The following is a 14,434-nucleotide window of genomic DNA, read 5'->3' on the forward strand; positions in this document are numbered from 1 at the left end:
TCCCGGTCCTTGCCTGCTTCCGCCTTCCGCCCGCTTCCTGATTCCGCTCCACTCGTTGCCCTCCGCTGTTGTCGCCTTCGTCCCCGGAAGATCTCTGCGTCCTCGAGCCAGCCATTGTTTGCCACTTGTCCGGGCACCAAATAAAGTTTTTCGTTCAAAAGCACTTTTTTTTTTTTTTTTTAAGCTGCAGCACACGCTTTCTCAGCTCCTCCTTCGCTCTTCCTGTAATCGGCGAAACCCGAGCGTTGGGGCCGGTAACGCCCGACGGGATGGCTGATGCTCCGGCGTCTCTCTCGGGACAGGACGTGGGGTTCGTCTCGCTTTTCTCCTGCCCACTTTTGCAGCGAGCCAGGCCTAGCCGGGAACGTGTGGGTAACGATCGGAGGGTGCGCGCTGCCCCGAGGCTGCGAGTTCAAGTCCCGCCGTGGGGAACCACGTCCCAGGGCGCCTTCTGGGGTCCCGCGGACTCGCGTGGGGCGGGAGGCCGCCGCCAGCTCAAGACTCGGATCCGCTGTGCAGTCTCTGTCGGTGGCCGCCGATTTATCCACTGTAATAAATGCCCTTGTGTGTAGGGAGGGTAAAATTCTCTGTAAAAGTTGGGAATCGGAGGTCTGTGGGGATGTGTGTTTAGTCCTGGCGCTGATCAAATTAACTCATAATCTCACAAACAAAAAGAAATGTGTGTACAAGTAGCTCCCCTTGGAGTAGCGGGACCCCCAGTGGACGCCTGAAACCCGAATCCTATATTATAGTGCTATGTTTTTTCCTACACATACCTATGGTGAAGTTTTAATTTTATTTTTAAAAATTAATTTTTATTTTTAACTGCACCTGCAGTTAAGTGATAAGCAAAAATAATAAAACAAATTTATTGATTTAAAATTTAGAAATTGTATTTTTGGAATTTACCATATGAATATGTTTAGAATGTATGACTACATCTGGGAAAGGAAAAGAGGATGGGGAGCAGGATTTACAGTGGTTTGGGGCTATTTAGGCAAAGCTGTGGATGATAAATGTAACACCCATTTGTATAAATTGGGTGGCCAAGTTCCTATTTGAAATAGGTCATTCCTTCAAAATATTGCAGGAAACAGAAGTCAAAGACCTACCTGGCCAGGGAGTATATTAAAGCCAGAGAGGCATCAAGGCCCCCTCAGGGTCCTGCACATAGGGGAGTGAGCACTTCCTTAGGAGCCTCTGGCCTCACCTGAGCAGGGACCTAATGGAGGGTGCAGACCTCTGTATGAGGAAAGGTAATAGAAAAAGAACAATTCAATTAAAGTGAAATCTCAAAGGAAGACCTTCATTTGTTTTTGAATCTGCTGCCTTAGAAAATTTGTGTCCATTGGTTTATGTTCCTTCCTCTTTTCAAAGTATTAGTGATTTTATAAAAATTCTAATCAGAGTAATTAATATTCATATCAGACAAAAACAATGCTTTACTATACTTGAAGCACCACAGAATCTTAATGTGTTTTTGCAGTTTTTTTTTCTCTTAAAAGTTTCAGAGTTATCATTTAAGAAAACCTTTGAAGAAGTGTATATTTGAAGAAGTATTTGAAGAAGTACCTAAGCCCAATAATTTGAAAACTGGCATAAAATACTTGAATTTTCAGGAGTATAGTGATCTCAAATTAAATTTGGAATAAATGATTTGAATAGAGGCATTCTTTTCAAAACTTATCTTGTGAACTCTGTTGGTTTTACTTTGTGTTTGGTGATTTGAGATATAAACACTGCTAAGCTCTGTATTACAGATGTTTAAAAAGCTGCACAGAATTTCACCACCTAATCCTGTTTTTACTCACTGAATCAAATATGTTTTCTTAAAATCTAATCACATAGATAATCTGTAAATCTTGGTTTCATATGTCTAAAATCAAGAATCATTTTAATTTTTTAATGCAAGTGTAAACTTTTCCTCATCTCCAGGATTCTTCATTTTTAGACATTTATGGAAAAATCTCTGATTTTTTAGCTGTATTTAGAGTAAGACAAGTAGTTCACCTTGTTTAGTGGAATGGAATGAGGAATTCTTTGTGCAGATAGAGAAGGTAGTAAGAAAAACCTTTGAAAAGAATTGAAATAAAAATAGATGCATAAGTATTTTTAATTTATTTCATTCCTCAAACACATTAGAATCTTTAGGGCAGTTTTACCTCTGTTGCCTTATTCGTCTTTCTAAGCTGATGAAGTTAGTAAGTAGTAAGCTTGGAACTAGAGCCCCCTTGCTTTCAAAGCTAATCTTTTCCTAGCTATCTCATTGTTAAACTGGTTTCTGATTCAGGAAAAGAGAAGGATGGAAAGATAAGAAAGATTAAAACTGGGATTAGAGGCACCAGGATAATTTAGTTTCCATGACATAACAGAAGTTTTCAGATTTTCTTTTGTCAATATAGTGGACAAACGGGTTTACTTTTTCATAATTGCATGGAAAGGAATTTTAATTTAAATCAGATACTCCAGAAACTAAAAGATGACCTATCTTTTAGTGTTAAAGCCACTAAGTAATGTATGTGACTCTCTCTTCTAGATCATTTGCATATCTTACAATTAAAGACAGAATACCACTGATTTTAACTAAGGCTATTGATACATTGCATCGACACAAAAGTGAGTTTTTTGAGAAACATGGAGAGGTAAGAATTGTGTTTTAACTTTACTTTTTTGACAGAATGAGAGTAGGTATTGAAGGTTTTTGCTTTTGTGTAAGATATCAAAATGAATACATGGGCCAAATATTTATCTGGTTTTAATGTAATATGTTGAAATGAAGTATAATCGTGGGTCAAGCCTATCTCCAGCTTAGAAAAAAAGAGTTGATGCTCTAACAACGTAGTCTGTCATGTATTTAGACTTTGGAACATGTTTTTAATATATATCATGCTATAAAATAGTGATTAGGTTGTTGACTTGCACAGAAAAGCTTTTTTAATTTCAAATTTAGCTGAATTATAGTATTTATATTACTAATTTAAGTTCTTAAGTCCTGGAAGATCAGGCTGCTATGAAAAACTAAAAGTGTAGAGTAATATGAGTTTTGATTGATTCACATGATGTGATTGAAGTTGTGAAAGATTCATTGGCATTCAGAGTGAGGTAGGACTTTAGAAATCACCTTGTCTATTCTGTTAATGGTGAGGAAAATTCTAAATAACTATATTATTGGAAATAAAGGTCTTTACACTTGCAAGTCCAGTAATCATTCTTTTATATAAGAGACTGAAAGATCACACGTACACCAATACATTTTTTTTTTTAAAGAATCGACAACAAAGATTTAAAATGATTGATGATGTTTTCCTGGGCAAATTGAAAGGAGCAAGGCAGCATACAGGCAATTTGAGTGTAATGTTGGATTTCCTTCAATCTCCTATATATTGTCTTCAGAACTAATCCTGGCATAACATAAAAGAGGGCACCTACTGACCTATTGTTCTTTTTTTTCTCCAATGGGAGTTGAAGGTTGAACCCAGCAGGGTTCTATCTCTGAACTACATTGTGAGTCCCACCCTCCTTTTTGAAACAAGGTCTCTAAATTGCCTAGTCTGGAGTCCTGGGTAGCTGGGATGTGTACCCCTCTTCCCACCTCTGCCTATTGTTCTTTGTTGCTGAGACTAGCCTTGAACACTGACATTTCTGTTGATGTTCCATTGTTTATCACATAAGCACAATTTTGTTTTCTGTGGATATATATACTTATCACTCAAGTATCATTTAACCAAATTTGGGTCATTTGCTTGAGTATTTGGTCATTGTCTTAAGCAAATTACCATAATTGTTTGGTAATTTCAATACTTTCTACTGGAGTGACCTAAAATATAATATGATTGACTCTTGGTATGTTGCTGCTTGGCCTGTATGCTCATATCATTAGACGGTTAAGAATGAGAAAGCAGACTCTACTGTCCCTCCAGCCCTACTCTCTTTCCCACTCCTGGATACAGGACAAGATCTAATAAAATACTAACTTAAAGTCTGTTCTTAGTAGCTTTTTTTTCCCTTCATGTCTCTCTCGTACTTACAGCCACTCTTCTTAAGTCCCATGTGTTCTCCAAGCTTCCTGAATCCCCAGCTACAGCAAAACCATGTTTGTCCCCAAAGGAGCCATGCTACAGATTTCTGCCTGTCAAGCCCATCCTATTATATTACCTGGTTGGCAGATATGGATCTTGTGGAGATGGGTCTAGGCTTTATTCATCTTTGGCTCTGAGCACAGAATTTGGCACATACAGGTTCAGTAAATGTTTGAATTAAGTTAAAGCAAAATAACAAACTGGCATTGACACAAACATTGGTTCTTAGCTCTAACAAGTATTTGCTGCTTTAAAAAGAGGGTACTTACCCTTTAAAATCTTCAGTTTTTGGAATTTATTATTAAATAAAGATGCTAATGATTCCAGGATAGAGATTTGGAGAAGGAATAATTCCTCTTGAGAAAGTTAACCATATTGGGACTTGCAGGCTTAGCTCCTAAAACTTCGTATTTTTTACAACCTTTTCTATTTCTGAACCTGAAGAGTATATAAAGCTTCAGCCTTTTGTTCTACTTGGAAAAAAAAAATTGACAATTGGATGTTGGGGATGTAGTTCAGAGCATTTGCTTGGCATCAGGAAGGCCCTTGTTTTGATCCCTAGCACCACCACCAACAAAACAACAACAACAAAAAAAACCCTGGGGAGATGTTGGTGTTGAGTATATTGACCATTATAGGCCTAATGGTAGGGAGTGAATATAAAATCATTCAGCTAGGCTTAATGATTATTTCCTACATTTATTCTGTATGTATTTTACAAGGTTTATATATTTTTTAAAAAATTAGGCAAGAATTTTGCTGGTATAAAAGTAAAGGTGCCGTGTCACTTTATTCTGATCCCATGACACTTGTCCCCTCTCCAGTTGGCTTGTTAGGTGATATAATACTGCAGTGCCTTGTCTATCAGGGTCTCTCTAACTTATCTGGAATGCAGTAGAGAACAAAGAATAAGAAAACCCTCTTGATATGCTAAGAGGGATCTCATGAAGGCCAGAATTCTTTTTCTAGCAGTGCCACCAGAGAAGTGTAAAAGACAGGGAACCTGGCAGTGGTGCCTCAGCCCACCTGAAGATATAGAAAGCCAGAACTTAAAAAAAAGTAAAAAGCTGATAAATAAGGCATGATTATGTTAGTATGAGATCTATGTGTTCTCTTTGATTTTCAGCTCAAGAATTCTAAATTTAAGTGTTTACAGGAATTTGTAAAATACATAAACAACAGTTTTGAAATCAATACAGGATTTTTCTTTCCTTTTTAAATTTAGGTCCTTATCATAAAAATATACCACCCTAGAGGAATTATATACACAGGCACACACTCACTGTCATTTTCCCCCCTCCCTCAGGAAGGCATAGAAGCTGAAAAGAAAGCTATTTCTCTTCTTTCTAAGTTACGAAATGAATTGCAAACAGATAAACCAATCATCCCTTTGGTTGCGAACTATGTTGATACGGACATATGGAATCAGTACCTAGAATATCAACAGAGTCTTTTAAGAGAAAGTGATAGGACACCAAGTTGGTTCTACTCACCGTGGTTGTATGTAGAATGCTACATGTATCGTAGAATTCATGAAGCAATTATCCAGAGGTAAGTGTATAACTATTAAAAAGCAAATGATTAGACAGTTTGTGCTTTTTTTTTTAAGAGTGAAAGATAAGTTTTCAGTATAAACAAGAGATAGCCTGAATTCAGTTGAGTTCAGCAAATATTAATTTGCTGTAGGACATTTCCATAAATTATATCAGTCGAATAGATTCTTAGTAATTTGAATCCACTTGTCCAAAACAGACAAAAGATTGAATCTAGTATGAACTTACTAAAGATCCTCATAAAGACTCTAGAGTACAACGAATTGTGGTTATTAGCAAAAAAATGTTAATTTGAAATAATTATATATAAACAAATCAAGTTGGGACAGAGGAAACAAGCAAATACTTTATTCATAAAAATAGTATTTCAGAGTTTATAAGGAGTCATCAGAACAGCAAATTCCTCTATTGTCTCACATAGTATCTTAATGTTTAGTCCCGTATTTTGTTTGGGGTTATTATGAAGAATGCAGATACAAACATTCCATCACATTTTTAATTAGAATATGTATTTCTGTTGGGAATATATCTAGGAGTGAATCACCAGCTTACGGTGTGTGCTCATACATATAGCTTCAGTAGATTGTAAAGTAGCAAACATTTCAAAATGAGAACATTTATGTGAGGTCAAAATAAGGTTCATTATCAGCTTATGAATAATTTGTTAATAAAACATAAGAACATGTGTTGCCAAAACATTCTTCAGGAGAGCACCAATAATAAGTATTTTGGCCTTTGTGGGCCATATGGTGTCTGTTGCCGCTGCTCAGCTCTGCCATTGTGTGAAAGTAGCCATAAGCTATATGTAAATAAATGAGTATGGCTGTGTTGTGGGAAAACTTCATTTATGGACACTGAAATTTGAATTCTACATGTCACAAAATATTGCTTTTCTTTTGCTTTGTAATCATTCATAAGTATGAAAATCATTTTTAGTTTGCCTATTATAGAACACAGGTGGTGGGCCTGATAGGGTTTGCAAGCTGAGGTTTGCTGACCCTGCATTTGAATGTCTGCATCTAAATGGATTTTGTTGTTTTAAGTCACGTTGAGAGACTTAACTGATTTCAGCAGTGCTGTCATTGCTAAAAATAGCTTTGTATTCTTTGGATTTTCTTTGAGAGCCAATTTACAGCTTCAAAAAGAAAAATTAGTTTTATTATTTTTGTCACTCTTTATTAATAAAGACCAAAACTGTGTCTATTCAATTTGATTACATATTTTATTATACTGAAATTGCTCTGAGTGATTTTTGGCTGTTTCTAAAAGTAAGGTGACTCCAGGGGAAGGCATGTGGTCACAGGACATTTAATGATATGCCACAGGTTCTAAAGAAAATTCCCAAAGTGCTTTGCGCAATGGCAGCATCCTTGGAATAAAGGTATAACTTCCCCTGGTGACTGACTGACCAGAAGGAGGCAGCCATCATTTGGCTATATAAGTGCTGGTATGTTTTCACCCTAATATGGATGGCTCCAGAGCAAAGTAGCTAATTTAGAACATCAGATCATCAGAATGTCTTCTCTATTCTGTTAAGGCTATTGTGTTAGTATTCCTATCTTCTGAGTTATATTTCTGTCACTGGACAGCGTGAAGATGTAGACATCACATAAACACAGCCTTTGGTAAAAACCTGGGAATAAAATTTGACATGCACACACTAAAAATCTATAAGATCTATTAGTAAATGATCAAAATTTGTCATTCTAATAATGCATAGTAAATCTGATTTAATTCCAGTAAAATAGTTGATTTGAGAATCTTTGACAATTAAAATGAGTTTGGGAATTTATTTTTGTGTAACTTGCTTATCTGTGTTATCTAGTATCTGTTACCATTGATTATTGAGACTGGATAATTTCTTCCCTTTAAAGTACTACAATTAACCCAAATTTGTTTTTTCAAAAAGATATAGACTTAATATAAATGTTTCACTTATGTTTTTCTTCTACTTTAGTCCACCAGTCAATGACTTTGATGTATTCAAAGAATCCAAAGACCAAAATTTCTTTGAGTCACAGGAACCTGGCATTACTTTATGTACTCACTTGCAAGAGTTCAAGAGTACTATTGAAGACCTAGATGCAAATCAGCTGAAAACTGAGTTTTTTCATCTTCTGCAGGTAAAGATCAGATCCTCTGAATGTGTTTTTTCTCAGTTCTATAAATACCAATATTGTCGGCTTACATAGTATTTATAGATCAGTACTATATATATATATATATATAGTTAGTAGTTTTTTAAACTAAATTTTTGTTTGATTTTTTTTTCCTTTTGAACTTTCATCCTTGACTTTTTTTAGAATATAAAAAATAGTTTTCTTTGAATATGTTTTTTGTCCCATAGGTAGAATATATTTTAAAGAAAAATGAATACTAATCTGTTTTCTGCCATCTAATTTGGCCAGCTACCCCAGGCTGTTCCCCAAATAAAGGTAGCCAAAGTTGTCATCTTTTACTGCCCACAGTGAGCAAAAGGTTAACATCCCAAGAGAAGCCTAAAGTGAGCTAGTTTGTAGGGAATGTTAATCTGTTTTTAAAAGTCAGCACTCACGAAAGTCCACGCAAGTACTTACAGATCTACTGTGTCAGACACTTCTAGATGCTATACATTTGGTGATAGGAAAAACAGGCCAATTCTTCCTGTTGTAGAACTTGTAATCTTGAAAGACTATAGATAAATAATTGCATCAATAACTGTGTAGGTGAAATGAAGGATGTGGGAAGGAGGTCAACAGAGAACCTAACCTCAGTTGATGAATGAATGCCATTATTTATGCTGTTGTGTGTATTTCAAACTATATAAAACAGTGGTTTTGGACACTTCTGTTACTCCTTAAGCCTTATAATTTTTTTAAAAAATTCATTTATTTGTTTTTTTAAAAATAATACTCTTGAGATGGAACATGTATTTTCCTAATTTCATTCTCAAGACAGGGTCTTGCTGTGTTGCCCAGGCTGGCCTCGAACTCCTGTGCTTACACAGTTCTCCTGCCTCAGTCTCCCAAGTAGCTGGAGCTCAGGCGTGCACCACTATGCCTAACCATATTCCTTATTTTAAATCACAAAGAAGGTAGAGTCTGTTTTGGCCAATATTTATTGAGTACTTCTGTAGGTACATTATTTATATGCATAATGTCATTAATTCTCACAAAACTCTGTGAGGAAAGTATTATTGCCTAATTTTTCAGTTGCACAAGTTGAGCCTTAAGAGTATGTATGTAAGTAACTTGCCAATGATCGTTAATTGAAGATGCTGAGATTTGAACCCAGGTCTAATTCCAGAACTTGCAGTCTTAAACATGTAATTTTATGACTTAAAAAAATAGGGACCTATGTATCATTTTCTACAAAGTAACAACTTGGAATATTAATTCAGCTTTAATCCAAATTATTGATTACAGTGGATCTGTTGTCCATATTGTTTTATTTAAAGTTAGGTCTTGCAAAATCACTGTGTCCAATTTTTTATTTTACAAAAAAGAGAACCAAATCTCAGGCAGGTTGCCATGTCCTAAAGGTAATGTAATTAGTAAAAGAAACTGGGCTATTTTCTGGAGGACTGGGAGGAAAAAAGGAACTTTGGTTTTTCTTTTGACTCTGAATTACAAAACCTGATCCTCTCCATAACATTTGATGATGTTTTAATATCCTCAACATGCAAAGCCTCATTCTGAATAAACAGTGTAGGTGTTAAAAATCATTCAAACCAGTGAATTTGTGGGGGTGGGGGTGGGGATTGGTACTAGGGATTGATCTCAGGGGTGCTCTACCACTGAGCTATATCCCCAGCCCTTTTTATTTTTCATTTTGAAATGGTCTAGTTAAGTTGCCCAGGCTGGCCTTGAACTTGTGATCCTCCTGCCTCAGCCTTCTGAGTCCAGTAGCTGGGATTACAGGCATGTGCCAGCATACCTGACTCTGAAACCAGTTTTTTAAAAGTTTATTACATATTGACTAAAAATTTCACTGTTTCATCTTACTGATAGAACATCATGAAAACTTACTTTACATTGAGAAAGTATAGATCTGGTGGAGTTTTTTGGAAATAAAATTTATGACTATTCCTAGCAACCCCTCCCTTCACTGCCTACATAACAAGAGTTTTGTTGGTTGTTAAAACAAGGATGACTGTTTTGTACTTTTCTTTTTCAGATTTCACTCTGGGGAAATAAGTGCGATTTATCTCTATCAGGTGGAGAAAGTAGTTCTCAGAAGACTAACCTAATAAATTCTTTGGAAGATCTAGAACCTTTTATTTTAGTGAATGATATGGAACATCTTTGGTCATTGCTTAGTAAATACAAGGAAACAAGAGAAAAAGTACCCATAGTTAGAGTGGATATTGTTCTGGATAATTCTGGGTTTGAACTTCTTACAGATTTAGTATTAGCTGACTTTTTGTTGTCCACTAACCTGGCTACTGAGATTCATTTTTATGGAAAAAGTATTCCATGGTTTGTTTCTGATACTACTATACGTGACTTTAATTGGCTTATTGAACAAGTAAAACATTATGATCATAAGTGGGTGTCCAAGTGTGGGGTTGACTGGGAAAACTATATTAAAATGGGTAGATGGGTTTACCATGATCATATGTTTTGGACTTTGCCTCACGAATATGCAGCTATGTCCCAGGTTGCCCCTGATTTGTATGCTGAACTACAAAAGGCATGTTTAATTTTATTCAAAGGTGATTTGAATTATAGGAAGTTGACAGGTGATAGGAAATGGGCGTTTACTGTTCCCTTCCATCAGGCTCTGAGTGGCTTCCATCCTGCCCCTCTCTGCAGCCTGAGAACATTAAAAGCTGAAATTCAGGTTGGTCTGCAGCCTGGGCAAGGTGAACAGCTCGCGGCTTCGGATCCCAACTGGCTGATCACTGGGAAGTACGGAGTGATTCAGTTTGATGGTCCACTCTGACCTAGCCTAGAACTCCCAGGCAAGTACGAGGATCTGAGAAGCACCTTTTCATCTCCAGAAAAACAGTGTGTGAATCTAGTCCCTTGGCTGCTCTGCATCTGCTCTGGGATGCCTTGCTCGGACTTCTTGTCACCTTATACTCCGGATGAATTTTCCTTGGAACCTTGCACCGCACTACAGTATTTTGGGAATATATGTTTTTACATAGATACACTTATATTTACAAACATATACACTTTTGTTGGAATTTCAGTAACTATTTCAAGTTTTTTTTAATTGGGTAGAAAGCAAAATATAAGTGAATTCTGACTTTTAAGTTGAATATTTTTTCTTAAAATGGTATGCTGCATGGTATTTAATAACCTAGGCAACATGGAATTTTATTTAACTTAATTTTGGGCTCTTGAAGTAATGGCTTTGTGAAAATATTCATTTGAATGACTTTGTGAAAAGAGGTAGTTTTTATACCTGTGATGCTTGAACACAAAAGTAAAATTTACCTCATAAGTTAATTTTAACTTTTGTTCTCCTTGAATTTTATTTTATTTCAGTAGCTTATTTTATTTGCATGCAGTTGTATTTTTTATTAACTTTTGGAATGGATGTTAGGAAATGTGAAATTGGACACATGAAACAAATGGTATTTAAAGAAATATAATCTCTTACATTCTATTTATGATATGCATAATCAACTGAAATTATTATTTTACCACACAAGTGTTTTAAGTGAACATATTTTTTGATTGTAGTTTTAGAAAAATGCTTTAGATGGAAAAGAATTTCTATGCATTGAATTTGGATACTACAATAATGAACTCATTTTTATATTCCACATTTTATTGGTCATTGCAGATATTAAAAACTAAAAATTCATGTCAATTTGTTTTAAATGGAAATGTTTTTCTGCACTGGAACAATAAAAGGAATAGTACTTAAAACTTTTTGTGGTTTTATTTTCTACTGGGGAAAAATTAAGGAGAAAATTCAAAATGAGATCTGTATAATAAACTCATAATATATATCATATATGTTGCCCAAAGTAGCTTTCAAATAGTGTAACTTGTAAATTAGGTTATAATCTATGTTCCTAAATGCTTAAAATTTTAAAATATTCACACATTTTGAATTTACTATTTCTTATCTGCATGTGTTTTAAACATTATTACCAGAATGCTTACCACATTTCAATTCTTTGTAGACAATAAATTTATAACACAGTTGACTTCATAGGGTGAGCAATTATTTATATATATATATATATATATATATATATATATATTTTTTTTTTTCCTACATTTTACCATGTAGTTTGCTAAGAACATGACCTTAAGGTGTATGGGGAAGTAGTTTACCTTCCAACCTCTCTCCCCAAAAGGGCAAAGAACAAGAAAGAATGGCACTGTAGAAGAGGAAGTCAATTCAATGGGATTTTTAGTAGGCACAATGGTGCACGCCTGTAATCCCAACAGCTCAGGAGGTTGAGGCAGGAGGATTGCAAGTTCAAAGCCAGCCTCAGCAACTTAGTGAGATCCTAAGCAACTTAGTGAGACCTGACTCAAAAGGTAACAAGGGTTGGAGATGTGGCTCAGTGATAAAAGCACCTCTGGGTTTATCTCTCCTCCATTTAAAAAGTGTTATTGTTTTTGATTCTAGGCAGCCTGCTGGGTATGATGCAGTATTTCATTGTTTTGACTTGTCTGTAGGTACTTTACTCATTTAAAAGTTAAAAATTATCTTTTTCACTATTGAATTTTAAGATTTAAAAATATGTTCTGTGGACATCTCATTGTGTATGTAAATATTTTCTCCCATTCTGTGGGTTGTCTTCACTTTTTAAATGATATATTTGCATTACAAAATTTATTACATTTTGGCAAATCTTTTTAATATTTTTTTCTTTTGTCACAAAATACTGTCTGATGGGTTTCGGTTTTCTTTTTCTTTCTTTCTTTTCTTTTTTTTTTTTTTTTTTTAGCATTACTGGGGATTGAACCCAGGGCCTTGGGCATACTAGGGTAGCTCTCTACCAATGAGCCTCACCCACGCTTACAACACTGTTTTTGAACTGCTTAAAATTCCCTCACAGTCACTGAATTGAGGAGCTGAGGGCAATGGATAGGGTTCTGCCCACAGTTCCCAGACTTCCCCAACACCACTGTTTCCGCCTGAGCAAATATAAGCTACATCTGTCTGACATAGGTACATAGTAGCTTGCTGAGGAAATCTGGGGTTAAAATCAGATGTGAGAGGGTGTTCCACTGAACACCCTCTTGGGAAGATCTTGGGAAGAACTCCCCAAAATAGTATCAATTGTTCTAATAGCCAAGGATATCACACCTGATTATGAAAGAAGTAAATTCAACTTATAAATTTCATGCAATTCCTCTATATCAGACAGATCCAATATCCTAAGCATGTGAGGATAGGAATGTGGACTGAGGGTATGTAAATAATTAGAGGGTGGTGTTCTTATTAAATAGCAAATCAACAAGACTTACTAACATGATCTAGCTTTTCTAATTTGAGGCAATGTTTTGTGTTTGAGAAAAATGCAACAATGATCCATGAAGTCAATTCCTGTTGTTCAATCTCAAGGTCATGTTTCCATAAAAGAAATACAAAGAAATATGACCCATCCTCAAAAAGCAAAGTCAACATTTACTTGAATTTTAAGAAAACCCAGGGTGAAATGAAAACACAATTATTAAAATCCCCTCTCCTACCGGTTTGATTTTCCAAACAGTTCTCTCTGCCCAAACCTCAGCTAAACCTTATGCCAAAACATCTCTTGACATAAAACTTTTCCCTCCACTCTCTTTTTTGCTAGCTTAGAAGTGAGAAAGACTTTGAAAACTTCTATACATGCATGCCATTGCCTAGACAAAGTGCCGATGTCATGTCGGACGCAGCAAGCAACAGGTGATACCTTGAAATTGTAGAAAGTGAATGAATCAGAGGAAAAGAACAGAAAAACAAGAACATAATGCCCCTACCTCCAGATACCCCGATGAGATTTCGATGTATACATTCCACAGTTTTTCTATAAGGACAGACATAGTATTTAAAAATATACATTTCTAAGAGAAAATAGCAGGGTTACACCTTTAATTGTTTTTAATTTCTGAAGTATCTTTTCCAACTCCTGACTTTGTTTGGTTTTGCTATCATTTGACTTTGAATTTTTTTCTAATTTACTAACCAATTCTTCCTAGAGAGATAGAAGGGTTTTTTTTTTGTTTGTTTGTTTGCTTTCTTTTCCCCTGAATAGCAGCATGACGTGGGACTCGTAAACATTTGACTCCTGATCCCCAGTTGTCTTAGTTTGTTTGCGCTGTTATAACTAAATACCTGAGATTGGGTAGTTTTAAAATCATAGAAATTTATTTCTCACAATTTGGGGAGCTTAAAGTTCAATATCAAGGTGTCAGCAGTTTCCTTGTTTGTGGAGGGCCCAGTCTCAGTTTCCAAGATGCTACCTTGTTACTGCATCTCTGGAAGGGAGGGTAGGGACACCAAGTCCTCACATGGCAGAAGTTGGAAGGGCAAGTGAGAGGAACTCTGTGGGAAGCCTCTTATGAGTGCTTTGATCCCATTCACTAGAGGAGAAGCCCTCATAATTTAACCACCTCTGAAAGGCCTCATCTCTTTATACCATGGCACTGGCCATTAAGTTTTAACACTGAATTTTGAAGGGGACACATTTAAACAAAAACACCAGCTATGAACTGTGTGACCCAAGTTCCATTCTTACAGGTAGGTCTCACAGATTTACTCTCTGGTCCACATGGACCAGATTTCAATCTCAAAGCCAGATTATCCTAAGGAAACTGGAAACGTGTAAAAGATATTAGCATGCTGGCATCCCCTCGTGGCCCCTTG

At 35.9% G+C, this 14,434-nt stretch overlaps 2 protein-coding genes across 5 annotated transcripts in view; one reads left to right on the forward strand and one right to left on the reverse strand.

The window, feature by feature from the left end:
• The window catches only part of Rmnd1 (required for meiotic nuclear division 1 homolog), a 75,250-nt gene that overhangs the window by 41,263 nt on the left and 19,553 nt on the right, over positions 1-14,434 (reverse strand). The gene's annotated exons all lie outside the window — the stretch shown is intronic.
• Armt1 (acidic residue methyltransferase 1) lies at positions 13-11,493 on the forward strand. Of its 4 annotated transcripts, none has more exons than XM_046427438.2 (5): positions 13-310; positions 2,537-2,642; positions 5,386-5,630; positions 7,590-7,755; positions 9,788-11,493. In XM_046427438.2, the coding sequence occupies exons 1-5, from the start codon at positions 270-272 to the stop codon at positions 10,553-10,555; spliced, it is 1,326 nt and encodes a 441-aa protein (XP_046283394.1). In that variant the 5' UTR covers positions 13-269; the 3' UTR covers positions 10,556-11,493. The 4 variants fall into 4 exon arrangements, with proteins under 4 accessions (XP_046283394.1, XP_046283391.1, XP_046283392.1 ...); XM_046427435.2 differs by having other exon boundaries at positions 14-386; XM_046427436.2 differs by having other exon boundaries at positions 14-368.

Source organism: Marmota monax, unplaced genomic scaffold (assembly GCF_021218885.2).
Source record: "Marmota monax isolate L192 unplaced genomic scaffold, Marmota_monax_Labrador192_F-V1.1 WCK01_AAM20220418_F8-fsc00114, whole genome shotgun sequence".
NCBI classification, from domain to species: domain Eukaryota; kingdom Metazoa; phylum Chordata; class Mammalia; order Rodentia; family Sciuridae; genus Marmota; species Marmota monax.